Here is a 20739-nt window from a genome sequence, read left to right as displayed (position 1 = left end):
AAACTGAAAAATAAATTGGATTCACTAGAGAAGAACATTTCCAAAACAGCTGGATTAGAAAAAAAATCTATATGTTTGCATGAATTGTCGAGTGATTTTAAGGAGAAATTTGGATGTAGAAAAAGGTTTAGTGAATGGAGCTATGGGAAGAGTTGTGGGTTCCATTAATTATCAGAAAAAAAGAAGGAATTGAATGTTTAAAAATAAAATTTGATCAGATAGAAGAAGTTAAAGACATTTGTCGTTGTTCAGTTCGTTTCATGCTTGTGAAAGACTTATATGTGCGTAGAAAGCAGTTTCCATTTTCTCTAGCATATGCTGTAACTATTCACAAGTCTCAAGGATTGACTGTAGATAGTGCTTTTGTAAACATTGGTTCTACTGTGTTCAAAGAAGGTATGGCATATGTTGCTCTGTCACGAGTAAAAACATTATCTGGTTTATTTATGATAGACTTTGATGACTCAAAAGTTAGTGCTGATACAAACTGTGTAAAGGAGTATAATAGATTAAGAATAACCTATGCTCCTCATTTAGGACAGTATCCTGTGATTGAAAAACATGTTGTTTCTCGGAAAAGGAAATTTGAAAATATCTGTAATGTGGGTGAACAGAACAAAAAAAAAAGGACAGTGATGTGATAGCAAGGAAAAAGAAAAAGGACAGTGTTGAAGAGGTTGTTGGTTGCCATTTTGAAAATAGCTCTGGTGTCAACTGCTATGCAAATGTAGTGCTGAATGTTGTATTTTATCTTGAAAAGTTGCTAGAACAGATAATAGTAAATCATGGAAAAAGATTGTGTTCTCTGCTGAGTCTCCTTTTTGAGAAGCTGAGTACTGATAAAACTGAAATAGAAAGTGCTACTGATGTTAGAAATCTTTTAGATGTATGTTGTGGTTCTACACAGTTTAAAGAAAATGTCCAGCAAGATGCACAGGAATTCTTAATATATATTTTGAGTGTACTTGAAGATGAAGGAGTAGAAGTAGAAAACTTATTTGGTGTCTGTTACAAATGGGAACATTGCTGTGAAAACTGTATGAACACATGTAGTAGTAATGTTGATTCAGAAAGGTTCATATTGTTACCATTACCACAAAGTAAATCAGTGACTTTTAGTAAATTAGTTAAAGATGCCAATCACAACATGGAATGTTCTGAATGTAAATCTGACATGTTTTCCACGTTATTTTTACAGAAATATGGTCAGTATGTAATTTTAATGATGCAACGTTGTAGAGCTGATGGTTCAAAATTGGATACTTTAATAAAGAAGTTTACAGGACAACAATTATCAATTTCTGGAAAAACTTTTGTTACAGTTGCAATAATTTTTCATGAAGGACCTACTGTAACTTCTGGACATTACACAGTTTATCTTAAATGTGAAAAAGGCTGGACACTGTGTAATGATTCCCAATTGATTTTCAAGCAACGTTTGCCTTATGATTTACCCAATTCTTACTTAATTTTTCTGAAACCTAAATTTTGAAAACTAAAAACTGCATCTGAAGAAAGCATTTTTTGTAATTTTAAAGGATTATAATTGAAGATATCACTTAAAAAGGATTTTGAAATTACTATTTGGCCTAAAGGAAAAGTAATAAAAACAATTGTGGACTCCTTTGACAGAAATTATTTTGGCATGTGTGCTTTTGCGACAAGGTTTAAAGACGGTTTATCTAGAAAATTTTTATTCATCTAGAAAAGTACTTGTAATATATATGTAATATTTCTAACAAGGTATATTTTAGTGAGGATAGTTTTTGGGCTTTTTTTAAACAATCTTTCAGATTGTTTTTTTTTTTGCCCGCTGTTAAATGATGAATACAATTGTTTTCACTATTTTAAGTGAAAATTAAAAAATTCTGAAAACAGCAAAAAAAGGGCAAAAAATTGCTTTGTAAAATATGTAAAAACAAGTAATGCTTTTTGTAATGTATGATTGAATATTAATACTTTTTTTTCTTTTTTTGCAGAACTAGAAAGAAAAAAGAAAAAAAGAAATTCTGTTCCCTTGCAAAATACTAAAAAAAAAAATGTTCAAAATAATTTATTTTTTTAAAAAAATAAGTGAAAAATATTTGTATTTCTCAATCCTCCCTTTTCATGCTTCCATTTCTTCACCTCTTTTTGTACATTTAATTTAAAAAAAAAAAAAAAAAATTTAAAAAACATCCTTGGGTGCGCGCAGGGTGCGTGCACCCCCCCAAAAAAATAAAAAAATAAACCCCCCCCCCAAAATTTTGGGGGTTTAGTTTTTAAGTGGCTCTTAAAAGAGCCCTTGAGTTAATGGAGGGAAACAGGAAGAGAAAAAAGAAAAAAAAAGAAAAAACATCTATGGCCTACTGCACTCATGCGCATCAAATTTTCTCTGAATGAGATCAAGACTGGTCTCACACACAGAAATAAGTCGACCGCAATCAGTGCAGCGTGTGGACAACCTCGCAAAACAAGGTGGTCCAAAAAGAGGTGTGGAAGAAGGCAAAGGCACCACTGCAGAAGAAGTGCTCGCCTGAGCTGCCGAAGATGTGCTCGGCTGAGCTGCTGCAGATGTCGTCGGTTGAGCAGGTGGAGGGTTTGCTCCAGAAGCTCGACGAAAAGTCACAGATGCATTCTGTCAACATGCCTCAACATAGTGTGAATGCTAAAAGAATACTTCTTGTTAGGATTCCCACGTGACAAGACTTTTTGGCAAAGTACACAAGTAACTTTAGGTGCATTTACCTTTTTTTGTCCCTCTGGAAAAGTGAAAAACTGCCATATAAAGCTGTCTTTCTGCTTCCTGCTCCTCTGCCTCTCAAGAATGTCCTGGTCACTGTCTGAAGATGGTTGCTGTTCAGCCATTGTCTCTCAACAACAGAATAGCTCCTTCTCCAAAGGAATCAGAACTAATAATGAGGGGAGTAGGTGTGGTTTGGGAAGAATCTGGAACTGAAAGTACTTCAAACCAATCAAAAGTGATGATTCATGATCACATGACTTTCCATGAGGGGATTGGGTGTGGTGTTGAAACAATCCGAAACTGAAAGTAATGATAACCAATAAGAAGTGTTGTTTTATTAAGCATATAACCCGAGGTGCGCGCACTGCGCAAGCTCCGAGCGCGCACCTTGTGATTACGCATGCGCGAACGCGTAAGTGCGCATGTGCATACGTCATATGCGCGTACGTAACGCGCATACGTTGAACACGCGTATACGCGAACGTTATTGCGCGTAAATTAAACGTATGCGGAAGTGAACCGCGTGGAGCGCGTACGACGCACGCACGCATGCGTACGTACGTACGCATACGTACTGGGTGCGCGCTCCCAGCGCGCACTATAACGTATATATGCGTACGTAAATAACGTACGACGGTATTCATAAAAAACTTACAAAAACGTACTAGGAGCGCGCTCAGAGCGCGCACCCCAAGAATTTATATTAAAAAAAAAGTGGAGAAAAATTAATTGCAAAAATTAAATAAACTGTTCAACTTTATCCTAATTGAAATTTAAAAAAAAGAGCAAAAACAAATAAAAGGATACAGATGATATATAAATGAATACATAGGAATTTTATTTTTATTTTTTAAAAAAAATATTTAATTTAATAATTCAAAAATTAGCATTTAAAAAAACGTACAAATTCACTGAAAAAACCAAAGGTTTCACACACGTTATAGTTAGGAATTAGCATTTAAAAAACCTTGCAAATTCACTGAAAACACCATAGGTTTCACACATGTTATAGTTAGCTGGACATTTCTCTCATACAAAACCAATGAAATTCCCCCGTTATAGTTAGTTCAGCTAACTATAACTCGCGCGCCCGCAATGCACTGCTGATGACGTCACATATTACATCACTCATGACATGGTCAGTGACATCACTCATGACATCACTGATGACATCTCAAATGACATCACTCATGGCATCACTGATGACATCATCATTGTGGTAGAGTGGCAGACCTCCTCTCCCTCTAATATAACCTTTGATACACACATTCAAAAATAGAGACTAAAATTTTCAAAACAATCGACATACCAATACCAGTTACAACAATCCACATACACATCCACTCATTCACCAACAGTCATATACAGTCAGTCATACATGTATTCACTCATCATATGTACTTATACACCTATACATCCTGTTACACAATGCCACTCATCCATAGAGTTACTCACACACATAGTGACTCATGCTAATAAAGAATCAAACATACATTTACTTGCATATACAGTTATACACACACCACCACACTTACTTCTACGGAAACTTACACATACTTAGGGCCTTTTGTAGGTGGGCTGGCATTTACCACTTCATAAATACCGAATCATACCGATTCGGTATTTATGAAGTGGTAAATGCAATGTAGGTAATGAGTCGGTAAATATTACCGAATCGGAAAAATTCGGTAATTACCGAATCGGTATTTACCGATTCGGTAATGAGGCATACCTTCCCATTCATGGGAAGGTATGCCTCATTACCGAATCGGTAAATACCGATTCGGTAATGGGGGAGCACATGCAAGGGTGGCAGGGTGTCACATTGACACCCTGTTGCACCCCTGATTCGGCCATGTGTGCACATGTGGCGCACATACATGCCCTAAGGGCATGTATGTCTGCCACATTGCACACTTAAACGTGCACAAAAATGCTTTTTTTCACCTATTCGTCATTTACCACCAACCTTTAGTTGGTGGTAAATAACGAATCCCCACACCCACCACACACTCCCCCTACATCTCATTTCATGATTCGGTATTTACCGAATCGGTAAATTTACCGAATCGGTAATATTACCGATTCGGTAATTTTACCGATTCGGTAAATACTGAATCATGAAATTCTCCCCCTACATCTCAAAAGCCAAAATACCGGTCGGTAACGGTATAATTACCGAAAATCGGCCGTTACCGACCGGTATTTGGCTTCCTACATGAGGCCCTTAGTCTTTTAAACAATCACTTATAGAAACACATACTTATTCATACAGGAACTCTTTCAATCTCTCACTCTCACATATACTCACTTATATACACCAATAGTCACATATACTAGTTTAAAACATATGTAGTTACTCATAAAGACACTATTGAAACAGTCATTCACTCACTAACACACCCATACACACACTCATCCACCCATACAGTCCTGCACACATGCTGTCTTCAACACATACAAACAGTGAGTCACTCATTCATGCAACTATGCACTACGTAATACCCCCACTGAACCATGCAGACACTCAGACTGATATTCAAAAAACCAACTAATAACCTATATAGACACCCATGTAGCTACTCACCAACCCATGCAGCCACTTATACACAAAGTGAGAGACTGATACAGATATTTACATATTTAAACATTACTCACTAAGCCATGTATTCACTATGATACACTTAATCAGTCAGTTACACAATCAATTTTTCAAAAACAAATCATCCATTTAGACACTTATATACCCATTTATTCTTCCATCGACCTTGAGATATACATATATAAAACATATGTAATTTTCAGAAAAACACACATTCACTGGATGATGTCATCAGTGATGTCATGAGTGATGTCACTGACCATGTCATGAGTGATGTAATATGTGACGTCATCAGCAGTGCATTGCGGGCGCGCGAGTTATAGTTAGCTGAACTAACTATAACAGGGGAATTTCATTGGTTTTGTATGAGAGAAATGTCCAGCTAACTATACCATGTGTGAAACCTATGGTTTTTTCAGTGAATATATATATATATATATATATAAAATGAGGTTTTGGCCATCTCTTTGGAATTCATTCTCTTCACTTTCCAAGACCAGCCCCTATTTAAGAGTGTGGTGGCTTAAAACAACTGTGAAAATCCTCAGAAGTTACAACTTTAAGAATGAACCAAGAAGGTCATGTATGGGCTAATCTATAGTCACTCCAGTGAAACATGGTGTGGCTCAGTACACAAGCGCATACCCTAAGATGAGTAAATATGGCTTCAACTGAATGCAAAATAATTCCCCTTGAAGTAATCAGTTGAATAACATCAGTTGATAGAAAGGCCAGTTAGTTGGCAATTCAGTATAGAAGGAGTGGAAGAAGTAGCATGGAGTGTGAAGAAAACAAACCTTATGGATGCGATACATCCAAAGCCACAAGAATGTTTTTAAATATTCTTTGTGAATTTGTGAGAAACAAGCCCTTCATTTAATGCACGTGAGTTGCAGACATTTGCGAGGTGTATCCATTCAAAACCCAAGACACAGGTGAAGGTGCTGCCCTGCAAATTGGCAGTGAGATTTGCACTGACCCCTTACTTTGTAACTTAATATTGGGGTATATGTTTCAGATAAAAGGTTTGAGGGGATCAAATTATCATGGTCAATCAGAACGTGGACGTTTTTCTTCCTATGCTTATCTGTGGAAAATAAAGCATGTAATGTATTGTTTTACCAGTATTGTATTTTTACAAGGCGTGTACATTTGCTTTATTCAAGTTCCATTTTGAAAAAAGCATTAAAAATATAAAATATCACAAATAGACCAGTATTCTTTGAAATAAAACACTTTACAAAACTGCACAGAGTGTGCCATTGCTGGCAGAATGACAACACAGCGAAATAGTAATGCGATGAACTGCCAGGAGCCTGGCACTCACATCAGTCTCACACGGTGCGCTTTAGGTCAACAGGCCGACAATTAAATGCAGTGTTTTTTTTGGTCCTATGGGCATGGAAGTCAGCACAGCACAGTCATCTGACCAGTACGGTAAGTGAGAGATCACAATGGCCAGGCTAGTAAGCTTCTCCTTTAGGTATTTCTATGAAGAGTCCACTTAAAATTAAAACGTGTTTATTAGAAGTATCGTTCAATTTTCTTTGCAACTGTATTCCTGCCCTAAATACACCCTAACACTCTGTTTTGCTTTGATCTTTGCCTCTTGTCTAAATCTCCTTGCCCAACTAGTGCCATTTTTCTTGAAAATGTGGCGTAGTTAATTTATATGAATCCTTTCATGGGAACACCAACTTTAAAAGTTCTTTTTACAGCCAGACACAAACCGGTAGCTTTGCAATTTCATAATCTTCTGCCCTCACCTTGCTCACTGATGTGTCCTTTCTCTTTATAGCATTTTTACGATCAAGTCCACGCTTTGGTTTTCTATTCAGGTCAACAAGTCTCCCATCCAAATCTTCTTGTCTCATTATGTCCATTTCAGCCTTAGGAATTTCTTGAACTTGCAAAGCAGTGTCCTGTTTATGCAGTTCCTTTGAATGCAAAATAACTTCTTTCTGGCTGTCGGAAACCTATAGGTCATAAAAAGTACTCTTTAAATGATACAGTTCTTTTCTTCATTAAATTTGCAATGCGGTATAAGAATGAATTATCGATAAATGAAATAAACATAATATGATTAATGGGCAACAAATAACATACAGAAATGTTAACCTCACCAGGAGGTGAATGGCATGGGACAACCCAGTGTCATACTAAGAATGGTAACTGCCAGACCCAGTTCGTAGGGACACAGGACAAACAGGGGCTACCTGGCCTCAGCCAAGGGGTCAGGGGTCGTTTGCCTCTGATGTTTGTGGATGCATCCGACCACGGCTCCTCAAACTGGGCCAAGTACAACTCCTTCAGCACCTGACTTTCAACGGCAGCGAATAGAAAGTACTTTAACAAACTTAAAATTGTAATACTACACACTACAATATACAAGTACAAATAACCATTAATGCAGTGCCAGACGGTTCAAGGATCCCTTCCACCCACCTTCCCCTAACTAGTTGTAATATATAGTACAGCAGTTTCAGGCACAGGTGCAGTGCTGGCCCTCTTGTTTGGAGTTTGTACGCTCAGTTTTAGAGTCTTAGTGCCATTCTGAATGCAGCGCAGCCAACTTCGGGCACACTTCAGGTCAGTGGCAAGGGACCCTGAACTCTGGGGTCAGCAGCTTCTGCTCACCCTGTTAGTCAGGAGCTCCAGCAAGTCTGACACTCTCCTTCCCTCTTCTCCTCAGATAGATCCACCTCCAGGCACTTATGGACAGAAGGACAGCTTTCTCCATTGGTAAATAATTTTTATTTTACTTGTTAAAACAGTAACTTTAATTTGTAATTATTTTGCTTACATTATTGTAGGAATAGTCAATTAGACCCCCTCGAAAGTCCATCATTTTTCCTTCTGTTGCTTACTTTGGAGTGGTAATAGTGAATTTAACCCCCAGAAGTCTATTTTGTAATGCTAATTTTTTGTTTTTAACTTTTTTAAAGATTTATTTTTTGTGATTTAATTTTAAACGTTATTTAAAAAAAAATTATTGTGTATTTTTATTTTTATAGTGATAAGCTTATTTTCTATTGAAATATTGGTATTGTTTATGTATTTTAAAATGTTTACCATATACTGTTTTCAATTATTGTTAGCTATTGTAAGTATTTTTATTTAGTTATAAGTGTGTATTCATAAATGTATTTGTTTATACATTTTATTTAATATCTGTTAACATTTATTTTAAAGTACATATTTAAAATGTGTAAGTTATTAATTTTAATGCTATATATTTGATATTATATGCATTTATTCAGTTCATGTTTTAGGTAATATATGTTTTTTAATTGATATACTCTTTAATAGTCACATTTTAATATACTTACCTATTTTGTGACCATATTTTGCTGTTCTATATTTATGGAGTTGATATGTTGGCCTTTACATGCAAAGAATGTAAAGTCATCATTTGTGTCTTGGATATTTTTGTCAATATTTTTGTTTTGCCATATTTTGTATCCAAAATCTCGACATACAACCATAGCAGTGCAACTCAGAATCAGAAAACATATACTGTTTAACAGTAACAGGAAATTAATGTTTAGTTACATAGTTAAAGTAGAAGGAAATCTGCAATAGAAGAACATTGTCTCACTCAAAAGAGATTATGTGGGGACAACATTTTACATAATGAACTGAGAAAGGCAATCACATGAGAACAACAAATGCTCACAGAAACATGATGTGCATGCCTTATAAACATTCAAGAGGAGACAGATTCTTGCAAAAGGCTATACAAGAAATTAATCTCATAACTGTTTGAGCAAACAAAAGGACCACCATTAATGCTAAAATAAGAGAGGGTGTTTTACCCAATGTAGAATATGTATTAACTATCATCTGACTGAAAACTGTAACTTTTCTCCTGGAAGAGCATTAAATGCTGAGCTTAGCAACGTTCATGTGAGCGGGAAAGGAAATCAGCGAGCCACACATCCCAAAGTAAAATACACCTCAAAAGAAGTATAATTAGAACAAAAATACCCTGTTTGATGACTCCTACTCCAACACTCATCCTCATCCAAAAAAACATAAGAGATAGTAGAGGAATGAAACTCAAGAGAAACGATGTGTTGGCCTCCGACAAGGGCAAGTATGTCTTTGGAAGAGAGGTGACTGACTATATGCTGAGACAACCCCAATCCAGGTATTGCTTCCAAAAAGAAAAACAGCAAACGGCTAATTAGACTCCCTTGAACAAGGAAGATGCTTCTGTTGCTAATGAGGTTTGGCACTCAATAGTTCCTTATAAAGTGAGAGACTGCCTTAGGAACCATAAATCTCAGTATACGGTATCATCTCATGAGAAAGGCAAATATTCAGATTGACAGTCAATCCCTGTACACCAGCCCATGGTGCAAGCAGAGGCGTTTTCTTGTTAAAATGAAAGTGGCCATAGGATAATAACAAACAATACACTTCTGTGTTGAGTTCAGCCTCCAGTCAACATTGTTTACCAACGGGTGGAGGCCTGTTGATGATCCTAGCCTGCGACTACATCTTAGTTTAATTATTCAAGCCCTCATTATAAGATTATTCTTAATTCTGATGGAGCTGGCAGCAGCAGTTACCAGCCCCATCAGAAGTAGATATGTGGTGTTTCCACTGACCTGTTTATTTTCACACAGATATTATAAGAAATGAGGAATTATCTGGAGAATCATCCTTGAAATTAAAGATTCCATTGGTAAGTCGTCCTTTTTAAGGAGACCCTTAGTGTCCAACGTATAAAGACCTGGAGTTTCCATATCACAACAGTTACCAATACTCTAGGCCACTCATAATAAGAGCCTAGGGGTTTACATTGTTTAGACACATTTTTTTAATGTATGTTCACTGATACATTATGTTTAGCTGGGCTTTTTAACATTATTAACTGTTAATTTACAGAACTCTGGCATCACCTGGCTAAGTGTGTCCCCTGTCTCCTTTTTGGTTTCTTCAGGAGGTTGTACTTCACTGGGATGATCCAGTTGTTGACCCACATATTCCTGCTGAATAGTTTCCAGGTCTTTCTGATCCATTTCCTTAAACACTGTAGACATATCATTATCTAATTCAATCGCACTTGGAATCTTCTCTTTTATTTCTTCTTTCTCGCTGTCAGACTCCTATAATTGTTTTCCAATAATGAAGTACATAAATAATTGTATCACATTATTTGTAATTTAATTTATCATACGATATATCAAAGTTAAGTGAATACAAATCATGGTCAATACAGTTAAGGGAAAGAATAACATGCTTTCTGATCTATACAAAACAGCATTACTTGGAAAAGCTAAATCTTATTGTGTCCAATTGTTTTACAGCCTGCTTGACATTCCCAGTGATAGTTTCAGAAAAATAGCTGGAGAACTTACAGCAAATGGTAAATCACTTCAATGGGGTACTCTTTGCCACAGATTACTTGGGTGACCCTGGTGAACTCTGGACAGTTCCCTCAATTCCTACATAGAGCCTCTCCTCAAAGTCCACGTCCTCTGTGTTGAGGTTTAGAATGTCTGACAGCCTTTCATATACGCCTCCCAGCTTCAAGGTTTATGGCCTTTTCAATGTCAGGTTACATCCCAGACCACCAATACCCTCACATCCCAACTTGTGAAAATATACAGAATTTTTGTTAGAAAATCTACAGAGCAGTCGATAACTCAAAATACAAAATAAGGACCTTCATTATTTATTAAGTCATTTGGATAAGGTCCAAATGTTTAAACATATAGAAATTAATTAAGAAACCGTATTTACCAGAGTTACTAAGTATTTCAATGACTTAAATAAAGGATAGAAGGCTTGTGAACAAATGGTTTTGCTGCAAATACTTTTGGACATTTTTTGAGATCATCATACATATCTGGCACCCTGTAAAAATATTTATTTAAAAAAATATGAATCAATTATGATACACACTTTATACAGGACATGCCAGAATATAACAAGTAATGTCAGAAGTCTGATTTAAATGGAGCAGGGAATGAACATTACTAGTATATTAAATTAATTTTGGGTAGAAGTTTTCAAAACGACAGGTGTATCCACTAAACCTACATAGTTTTATTTATATGTCTAGAAACAATTGTGGAGAAAGTATTGAACAGCATGCATTATAGGGAATTAAGTAGGTCCAACTTCACACATAATCACACCATGACAATAACTCAGAGTTTCAGGATTTTTAAAAGCACATGTGAGCAAGGTGTTGATTGCCGGGTTACTTAGTATATATGGGATATAGCGCATTAGAGTAGATTATAAAGCCCCTGTAAGTCATACAAGAGTTCCAAGACACAATAGAGACCAAGCTGTTCTCTGGGTATCTTCGTATGGTCGAATATCACCAAGGTGACCTGCAAAGCCTTTTTAAGTTGTATGTGTAGTCCATATAATACTTTTCATATGGGAAGGCGCAGGAGAAACAAGGCTCCAAGGATATGACGAAGAGGATAAGATTGGGAGGTGGGACAACAGCAAGGGCACTAAATAATGCTTTATAAAAGGAAGGCTTGCTACAAATATGTTGTGTGTTTGCCGTTATTCAGTACCACCACTTATAAGCTTGCTCTCATGGACTGGGATTGGGCATACTAGGGTTGGCATGTTCTGAAAAGAAGTGGACACCCACATACTTTAAATGTATGTGTCTTTATGGTTACTCGCACATCTTTCTTCAACCCATTCCCTACTTGGGAACAGTAAGTGATTTACTCATTTCAGGGTCACTATTAAGTCAGTTTCTAGTGAGAGAATGGGAAAAGAACACCACCAACATTGTGGAATTGTATAGAAAGGGGTTTCTACACATGGAAAATATGTTCCTTGTGGAGAAAAGAGGAAAAAGGAAGAAAGAAAAAGGAAGTTAGAACTTGCCTGAAGACTTTTGCATGAGCAAATAAATATTTGTTCATGAGAAAATGGAATCCACCTTGAGCACAACTCAGAAATAATGCAACTATCACAGCTTCACATGAGTGCTACTGGGAAACATAGGAGGAATACTGGGGTAAATTCCAGACGTTTCTGTGAATCAACCTTCTTGCACATCTCTATTGCCCTTTCTGCTAAATATGTTTATGGGAGTGGCACTAGGGGATGCTCGTTGATGATGTTACCAGTCCTCCTCACCACCCTGACTGCATGTGCAGACATAACGTGCCGCTGCAGAACTTAGATCGTACTGTTCCTTATTGTCAGAGCAACTCAAATACACAGAATAAAAGGATGGTAGCTGGGAAGTAGTGACGTGGACCTAACTCTTACTCATTCTAGGGCATTCCAAAGTTCTCTGTTTTCACCTACTCCGCTTGCCAGACCTGTAGAATATCAGAGCACCCGTCTCCAGCAGTGCCACTGTGTCACAGACAGACAAGACTTGCAAGCAGCCTGTCGCAGCAGGGAGGGAGAGTAAGCTTATCCATGATGGCATGGTTACATCACTACGTACCTATAACGAGGTGTTACAGGTAGTCATGCCCATTTGTACTAACTTGCATGCTCTGATGTCTAAACGTGCTTGTACCAGGAAACTGATCCACATCAATTTACAGAAGTATTACACTGCCCTTTGCATTGGACCGCAACGTGCTTTCTTTTACTGATATATAAATATAATTTCCCTTTGGTGAGATGGAATTGTTTTCATTTTCACTGGTACCTCGGATAGTTTGAATGCTATTTTCACATGAACAGTAGTCACTACTTCAGAAATATCTGGCACCTTCTGGCTAATTAATACATCAGATTTTGCAAAGATATATTACCAGACTTTCCTAGTGCAGTTGTTTATATATCATCCCTAGCTCATGAACTGATAAAGGAGTAGCTTTTTTAACTGGACCCACTGGAGTTAACATCTTCTTCGATGTTTATTCTTTGAGACTCCTATAGTGTTTCCAAATTCAGAAGTATTTAAGCAAGTGGTGAATACGTTTCTTTATTTAAATACAGTGCTGGCTAGAGGGTGATAAATTAATGCTCTTCATTGGTCAACCAACTTTGTATGCAAGAGAGTAGTAAGACAAGCATTGGCATAGCCAATAGGTCTTGCCTTTGGGACCTTATAAGTATTTAGTTATGCAGCACAATATCCTTGGTGCAACAACATCAACTGTTGAATGGCTAAACACTTATAAGGTCCCAAAGGTGAGACCTATTGGCTATGCCAATGCTTGTTTTCTAATAACGGTTGCAACCCTAGCCCCAGCTCTTCCCTCCTGTGCCACATAACCATGACTGGGTGGTAGGAAATGGGATACTATCACATAGATCTTTGAATTTGATTGGGGTGGGGCAGTTTAAAACACTGAATATTTTTTTATCTCTGAAAAAGCACAAGGCATGTGCACCCACCATTAACTTTCTTACTCTAAATACTTAGCAACTGGTAGCAAGGAGGATTCTCTGACATTGAAATGGAAGTTTGACTCAATTTTTCAACTGAAATGATTTGTACTGCATGAATCCGTGGGTTCAGCTGAAGCAAAATGCCATTTTTATTGCTAAAGGGACGTCACACAGGCGGGCTACAGAGGAGCACAAGAGACACACTAGAACTAATGCTTTAGGTGGAAATATAGACGTTCCAGTACCCTCTATCCACATTGCCTCTTTGCTACCGAGACATGCTGGCACTCTTCTATTAAAAGTATTGCATCATTGTTCAGTAGTGCTGGTGCTCTCCCTTTCAAATTCAAGAAGAGGATAATCAGTACCTGCTCATCAAAAGAACCAAGGAACAATATTAGGTTAGAGAGCAGTGATCTAAATAGGAATATGCAGATGAACACAGAAGGGTTTCCAACACTGAAATACGAACGAGTTATTGCAACAGCAGTCAGTCCAATGACTACAGCCGCAAGAACTACTCATGTTCCAGAATGAAACAGAAACCATAGTGAACGTGTAAATCTATTTCGCGAACGCTCATTCGACGTAGTATACGCCGGCTATAAATGAAAGTAGACCATATGGGAAGGGTAGTCCAGATAGGAAGATACTTCATTTGCCGTTGAACTGTGGGTGAGTTTTTATTTTTATTAGGCAAAGTCTTTCGTTTTTAATAGAAGGACGGGAATTAATTAGCAAGTATGTTTCGCTTTCAAAGATGATGCAATGGGTGGGTGGGAGGAATAGAGTATACACATGCACCAAAAATGGCAATTTCCACTTCCCAAATGAGGGACAGTGTGTCTAAGGAGGGGCCTTCGGGGAGGAGCTGTTGGCCCGTGCACGTTTCCACCCAGCGGTGTAGACCCAACCCTGAGTGTTCAGTTAGCGAGAGGGCAATTTCGCAAAGGCGACACCCCCATCCCATCTCCTCCTGCTCACTTCAAAGCGAGGAATTCCCCCGGTGGTGGTGCCACCTCCCTCGCCCTGAGTGCCAAACCTGAAGCCGCCAGCCGAGCAAGCGCACAAGCCTGGGAAAAAACAAGACGTGCGGCTGCGAACGGCAGTTGTGTGCGTGGCGCGTGAAAGTGAACAGCAACAGAATTGAAACTGATTGCACTCCAGATGGCGCCTCGGACGGTGAAAGCTGGCGGCTGCGCGGCGTGCACGAGCGCGTAACCGCAAGCGCTAGGCCACCAAAAGCATGGGGTAGCACTTTGAAAACCCCACTTACTAAATGTCTGGCAGTGCATGCGCTGGCTCAGGCGAGACCTAAAAAATGAAATCCCCTCACTTTGAACAGTATACACTGATTGAAAAGGTGATAAGAGCAAACCCAGCGTTCGTTTGGGGCACTGCTGACTCTAAAGGAATTCTGAATTTCTGAAAATTCTTGTATCCTTCTCTCAATCCTTCTTTGAGCGTTTTGTCCTTCCTTCTCTCGATTTTTCTTTCTTCCTTCTCTCCATCCTTCTTTTCTTCCTGCCTTCTTAGCAGCCTTTCTGTACTTTTTTCCATCATTACTTCATTCTGTCTTTTTAACATCCACCCATCCTTCCCTCCATGCATATTTATTATTTATCATCTATCCTCCCTTCAATCCATCCTTGCATTTTTCTTCTTTGATTTAGCCACCCAACCTTCCTTCTTGCAATGTATCCATACATCCTTCCTTCTTCTCCCCAACTCAGCATCTTTATGGCCTCCACATTTCCCTTTCTTCTTTTCATTCATCGCTCGGTTAATTAGCTGGAATCACCCCCTTCAATACATTTAAAGCAGCAGCAGTCTCCCAAAGACACCTAATGGCTTAATACTGGACAGAGTAGGGGGCATTTTGAGGCTATATCTTTTGTCTCAATAAGCACATGTAATATAAAGCTTGGGACAGGGCTGGAGAGATAAAGGCTTATATTAGGATCGTTATTAGACATTTAGGGGTCTATTAGGATGGCGGGCAGACTCCCGTCCGCCCGCCACCCTAGCGGTGCCGGGACCGGCCGCCAGTGGTGCAGCAGCCTCGCACCGTCAATTAGGATGCCACTGCCACCATGGCGGTGGCATCCCGCATTCACAGCACTGTGGCGGGCGGTGCTGTGAAGGGACGTGGTGCATAGACATGCACAACGTGACAGGCACCGTGCAGTGCCTGCCACCTTGTCCATGCCAATGCTGGGGGGTACCATAGGTAACCCCCAAGTGCAGCCCCCAACCCCCCTGGGGCCCACAATGGGCCCCCGTAGCATTTACCGCATGCCTTTCCATGGCGGAGTCTCCGCCATGGAAAGGCATGAGAAATGCCCCATAATAATATGGATGGCAGTGTCTTGCAGACACCGCCACCATATTTAGTCCCTTTTCCGCCGAGTCGATATTTCAACCGGCGGAAAAGCGGCAGACGGTCTTTCCGTCTGCTACAGTGCCCCCCGCCATACTAATATAGCGGGGTTTGAACCGGGGACATAGGGCGGGCGGAGATCCGCCCGCCATCTTAATAGACCACTTAATTTGTCATGTTCAACAGTATTCAATGCAAATCCCTGTCGAGATACACCAGATCCTAGTAGCTAAGAAGCAACATTTTTATTATGTTAACTCACTTTCACTTGGCTTCACCATTTGTTGAATTACATCTTGTGGCAAACAAGCCATACAATAACTATGCATTCAGCAGTGCCTGCCATGTGAAAGATACAGATCTCAACATCTATACATTGCGGCAGGCCACAGGAGCTTAAGACAGGGAGCCTCGACCCTTCAGTGGGCTCCCATTCAGTATAAAACCAATTAATATCATTGGGAAATTAAAGAATCAAGGGCCCCTCACCACATTCTGCTGGGTGGGGGCAACATTTTGTGTTCCAACAATTGCAGGCCACCTTAACATTCAGGATATATAGTATCTCCCTCCATGTCCATAGTAATTCTGTACCCCTTCTTGGCAGAATGAACTTACATATCTCACCCTCACAGATTTTTAGGAAATGAACCCCACTATACATCTTGCAACTGAGCAGACCTGTGAAGCCATGGATGGGCAATCCAAGAACAATTACCAATTATCACCCCCAAGACTGTGGAATATCAAATGCTTTATGCAAGTTGGAGAAAGGAAGACCCTTTGCAGATACTTCCAAAGTACTTTCCATAAGGTTTGTAGGGCCCCTTTTGTTTCCTCTCTGTCACAGTTTCTATGCAGGAGAGACCGCCATTAAATCAATGGTGGGGAGGAAAATCGTAATATGTTTGGCAGGACCGCGGCGGTCCCGCCAAGCATATTGTGGGCTCCTGACTACTGAAATACCGCCATCTGCAGCGGGGCAATGGCGGTCCAACCGCCCTAATTGTAATAGGGCAGTCAGAATACCACCAATGCCACGTCCCCATACTCATAATAGATCCCAAAGTGTTTGAAAGCGCACAAGATTATAATCTTGAGGCCAACAATGATCATATATACTGATACACGCATGAAGGTAAAAATATCAAAAGCACCTAACAAGGGGTACCAAACTTCACAAATGTATGATACTTTAAATCAGATAAATAATCCAACCCACAGGATAGAACTCTGTACCCCAAACAAAGGTCCAAAAGTGCAAGAGCTGAGAGTCGTAACTGGGGGAGAATGTATGCATTGTCAGCATTCCGTCCATCAATTGTTTGTTGTAACGAGAGTCGTAACTCAGCACATAAATATTTAGAAAGCCTCTCATAGCATACAAAAAATTACCCCACCTAGAGTATGGAACATACCATGAAGGTATCAACTCTTGAGCTCTACTGCAGAGTAAAGCTGACTGCAAGCAGTGGCGTTGCTAGGCTGGCAAATTAATCCTGCATTTGCTGGCCCGCGCGCCCGCAGATGAGACCGGCCCTGCTACGCCACTGACTACAAGACCTGTATATCAGGTATAAGTCAAAAACCAAACACAAATAAACAGCTGATAAACTGCCTTAAGGAGAAAGGCATAACTTGTGCGCCAAGCAGTAATAGTAATCCAGAAAGCCATGTATTGTGGAATTTAGTGTAAAGAACACAACTGTACTATACTACTATAATCACACCTGACCAGAGTAGGGGTCAGGCAAAAAACATGGAAAGAATCGCAAGGTTAGTTAACCCCTTCAGCGCTGCGCGGATTCCCCCGCGGTGCTGAAGGGTTCGAGCGCGGGCGGGGCCATGACGGAACGGTTCCGTCATGAGCACAGCTCAACCGATGCTCATGACGGAATCGTTCCGTCATGAGCATGGAAGGGGTTAAAGAACCATAAACTTCGGCAGTAAGCATAAACATCACACTGGTTGCAAGTAGAAGAATACATACTGCAACCCAGTGATGACTAAACACTTCCGTCTACACAGTAAGAAAGAAAGAAAGCTGAGCCTTCAAAGACATGTCTAAGTATCTTTATCACATCGTGCAGCTCCAAATCGTAACAAGCTGAATCAACATGTACACAAAATAAATGTACACCATCAAATGACATATCTTTGAGGCTATTCTGTACAGGTTCTGAAAACCCAGATCGATGCAGCCAAGCTTGTCTGCGCAGTGCAAATTACTGAGCCACAGCTCTACCCATCGAATTAGTGATGTCCATACCACACACCATCTGTAGCAGTTACCTGCTGGCTTCCTCTGGGAGAGAGGGAAGCTTACTCTCCACTGAGTCTCATAACACATGGGACAACCTTCCGAGAAAACATGTAGTATTCAAAGATCATAATGATGCACTAAACGAAGAGATCAGATTCCTCCCACAACTTTACAGCCATCTGGACTCTGTGCTTGATGGAACCAGAGGGAGGGCATTTGAGTCCGTAGAGGCTGTTACTTTTCGCACAACCAGACCTTTTGTGGAGGGATGTTTTAAGAGACAAGCATGGTCCACAGGGGTGGGCCGATGCCTATGGTATATAGCCCTGTCTACAGGCATTCCTGTTGTCAGCCTTGCCCAAGCCCCTAACAATATTGTTGGACTTGGCCCTTTTTGCAGGGTCATCCCCTAACTTTTTGCCTTTCTCCTGTATTTTTTCTGACATGTTGTTGGTGGTTTTATGACTCTGGGAACTTTAGCACTGCTGATCAGTGCTAAAGAGCATATGCTCTCTATTGTAAATTGTTGTAATGGAGTAGTGACTCCATGATTGGCTTATTTGATTTACTTGTTCAACCCTAGTACAGTGCACCATGTGTGCCCAGGGCCTGTAAATCAAATGCTGCTGGTGGGCTTGCAGCACTGGTTGTGCCACCCACAGAAGCAGGTTGTAAAATGTGGCTCAGAGCCTGTGTGCAGTCTGGAACTGCCATGTCGACTTGGCAAATGCACACACTTGTCAGTCCCTAAACCTTCCCTTTTCTACATGTTAGTCACCCCTAAGGTAGGCCCAAGGTACCCCCATGGCCAGGGTGCATTGTATGTGAAAGGTAGGACATTTTGTTTTCCACTATTGCAAGGCCACCTGTTCCCATAGGCCAGAATGGGCAGTTTGATTATAACATCTTATAATCCTAACTGACCCAGGGAAAAAGGTAGAAATTCAAATTTAGTATGCCTGAATTCAGAATGTTAAAATACATCTTTTAGTTAGGGTGATTTTTACATTCTGTGTTTGAACATACCACTTTTAGAAAGTAGGTCTTTTCTTGCCTAACCATCCAGTTGTCTCTGCTGGGTTTGTGTATTCCATGTCTGGTTTGTGAGTGACAGGGTGCTGGCGAGGGCCTTGGCTCCAGCAGTCTGATGGGTCAGGGCTGGGCTGAATAGGACCTGCATTGAATAGAGAGTGGGGGGCGGAGATTTCCTTTCACTGACCTGAGCCCTCATATAATAGAGAGTAGGGGGAGGAGATTTCCTTTCAGCTACCTGGGCCAGGTCTGCTTTCAACAATGTTGTCTCCACCTCCTGCCTGGAAGCTGCACATAACTGGTTTTGGCTGGGCACAGGCACCCTCTGCCTTCAGAGGACAAAGGATTTTGCAGTATAAATATTGGGGCCCAGACCCCAGAACTTTAGATCACTTCTGGGAAATCAAGAGGAACCTTTGCCAAGGAGAACAAACCGGAGAAGCTGTCGCATCGTCGAAGAAGCGCGTCGCCGAGGAAGCGTGTCGCATCACTGGAGAAGCGTGCCTCAGAGATCGCCGTCGCATCACTGGAGAAGCGTGTCGCAGGGCCTGTCGCGGCTCTGAAGTTCACCGATTTCGCCGCTCGGCCGTTGGGCGTGCAAGCAGCGCATCCACGTTGTCGCATCACATCAAAGACGCCATTTTGTCGCATTGCACCAGATCGTCGCATCGCATCGAGGCGCCATCTTGTCGCATCGCACTGGATCACTGTAAGAAACCGACGCATAACCTCCTCTCCGGTAAGGAACCGACACATCACCTCCCCTGAGCTGCAGTAAGGAACCAACGCATCACCTCCCCCGAAACAAGGGACCGACGCATCACCTTCCCTGCGACCCTTCTGTTTGTTTTGCGTGACGCATCCTAGGTACTTTGACAGTAAAATGTCACTTTTACCATCTACATTGAACTAAGATATTTCTACCATTTTAAAATCTTATTTTTATTACAGTAGTGTGGATTTTAGTCATTTGGTCTTGTGTTAAGTCTAGTAAAGATTACTATTTTTCTAAACTGGTGTGGTGTCCATTTGAAGCGTTTTCACTGTATTACTGTATGTGTTCACAAATGCTTCACACACTGCCTCTGCGATAAGCCTGTCTGCTCGTGCCAAGCTACCAAGGGAGTGAGCAGGGGTTATTCAGGAGTGTATCCCCCTTTCCCTGACAAGAAGCAAGGGTCCCTATTTGGACAAAGGTGTATACCATTGCCAACTAGAGACCCCCAGTTCTAACAAATATGTTGTGGAGAGACTCATTATAAGGAAGTACGGACTCCACTCCTGTCTTACTCTTGTGTAAACATCCACCAAAGAGTCTGTGGACAATGCCACTGAAGGGAGCTGGCAATCTAAGAGAATATCTGCCCTCCTTAATACCACAGCATAAGAGGAAC

General features: G+C 40.3%; 1 protein-coding gene across 1 annotated transcript in view; it reads right to left on the bottom strand.

Moving 5' to 3' along the window:
* Nucleotides 1-20739, bottom strand: part of LOC146798868 (nesprin-2-like) — a 1144883-nt gene that overhangs the window by 560042 nt on the left and 564102 nt on the right. Inside the window, exons 65-66 of the mRNA XM_085627789.1 lie at nt 10235-10441; nt 7094-7303 (exon numbers count right to left, since the gene is read on the bottom strand). Coding sequence (XP_085483915.1) covers nt 7094-7303; nt 10235-10441 — 417 coding nt within the window. The remainder of the gene's footprint in view (nt 1-7093; nt 7304-10234; nt 10442-20739) is intronic.

The sequence above is a fragment of the Triturus cristatus genome, chromosome 9, assembly GCF_964204655.1.
Source record: "Triturus cristatus chromosome 9, aTriCri1.1, whole genome shotgun sequence".
In the NCBI taxonomy this organism is placed as follows: domain Eukaryota; kingdom Metazoa; phylum Chordata; class Amphibia; order Caudata; family Salamandridae; genus Triturus; species Triturus cristatus.
This window is presented reverse-complemented; position numbering and strand designations above follow the sequence as displayed.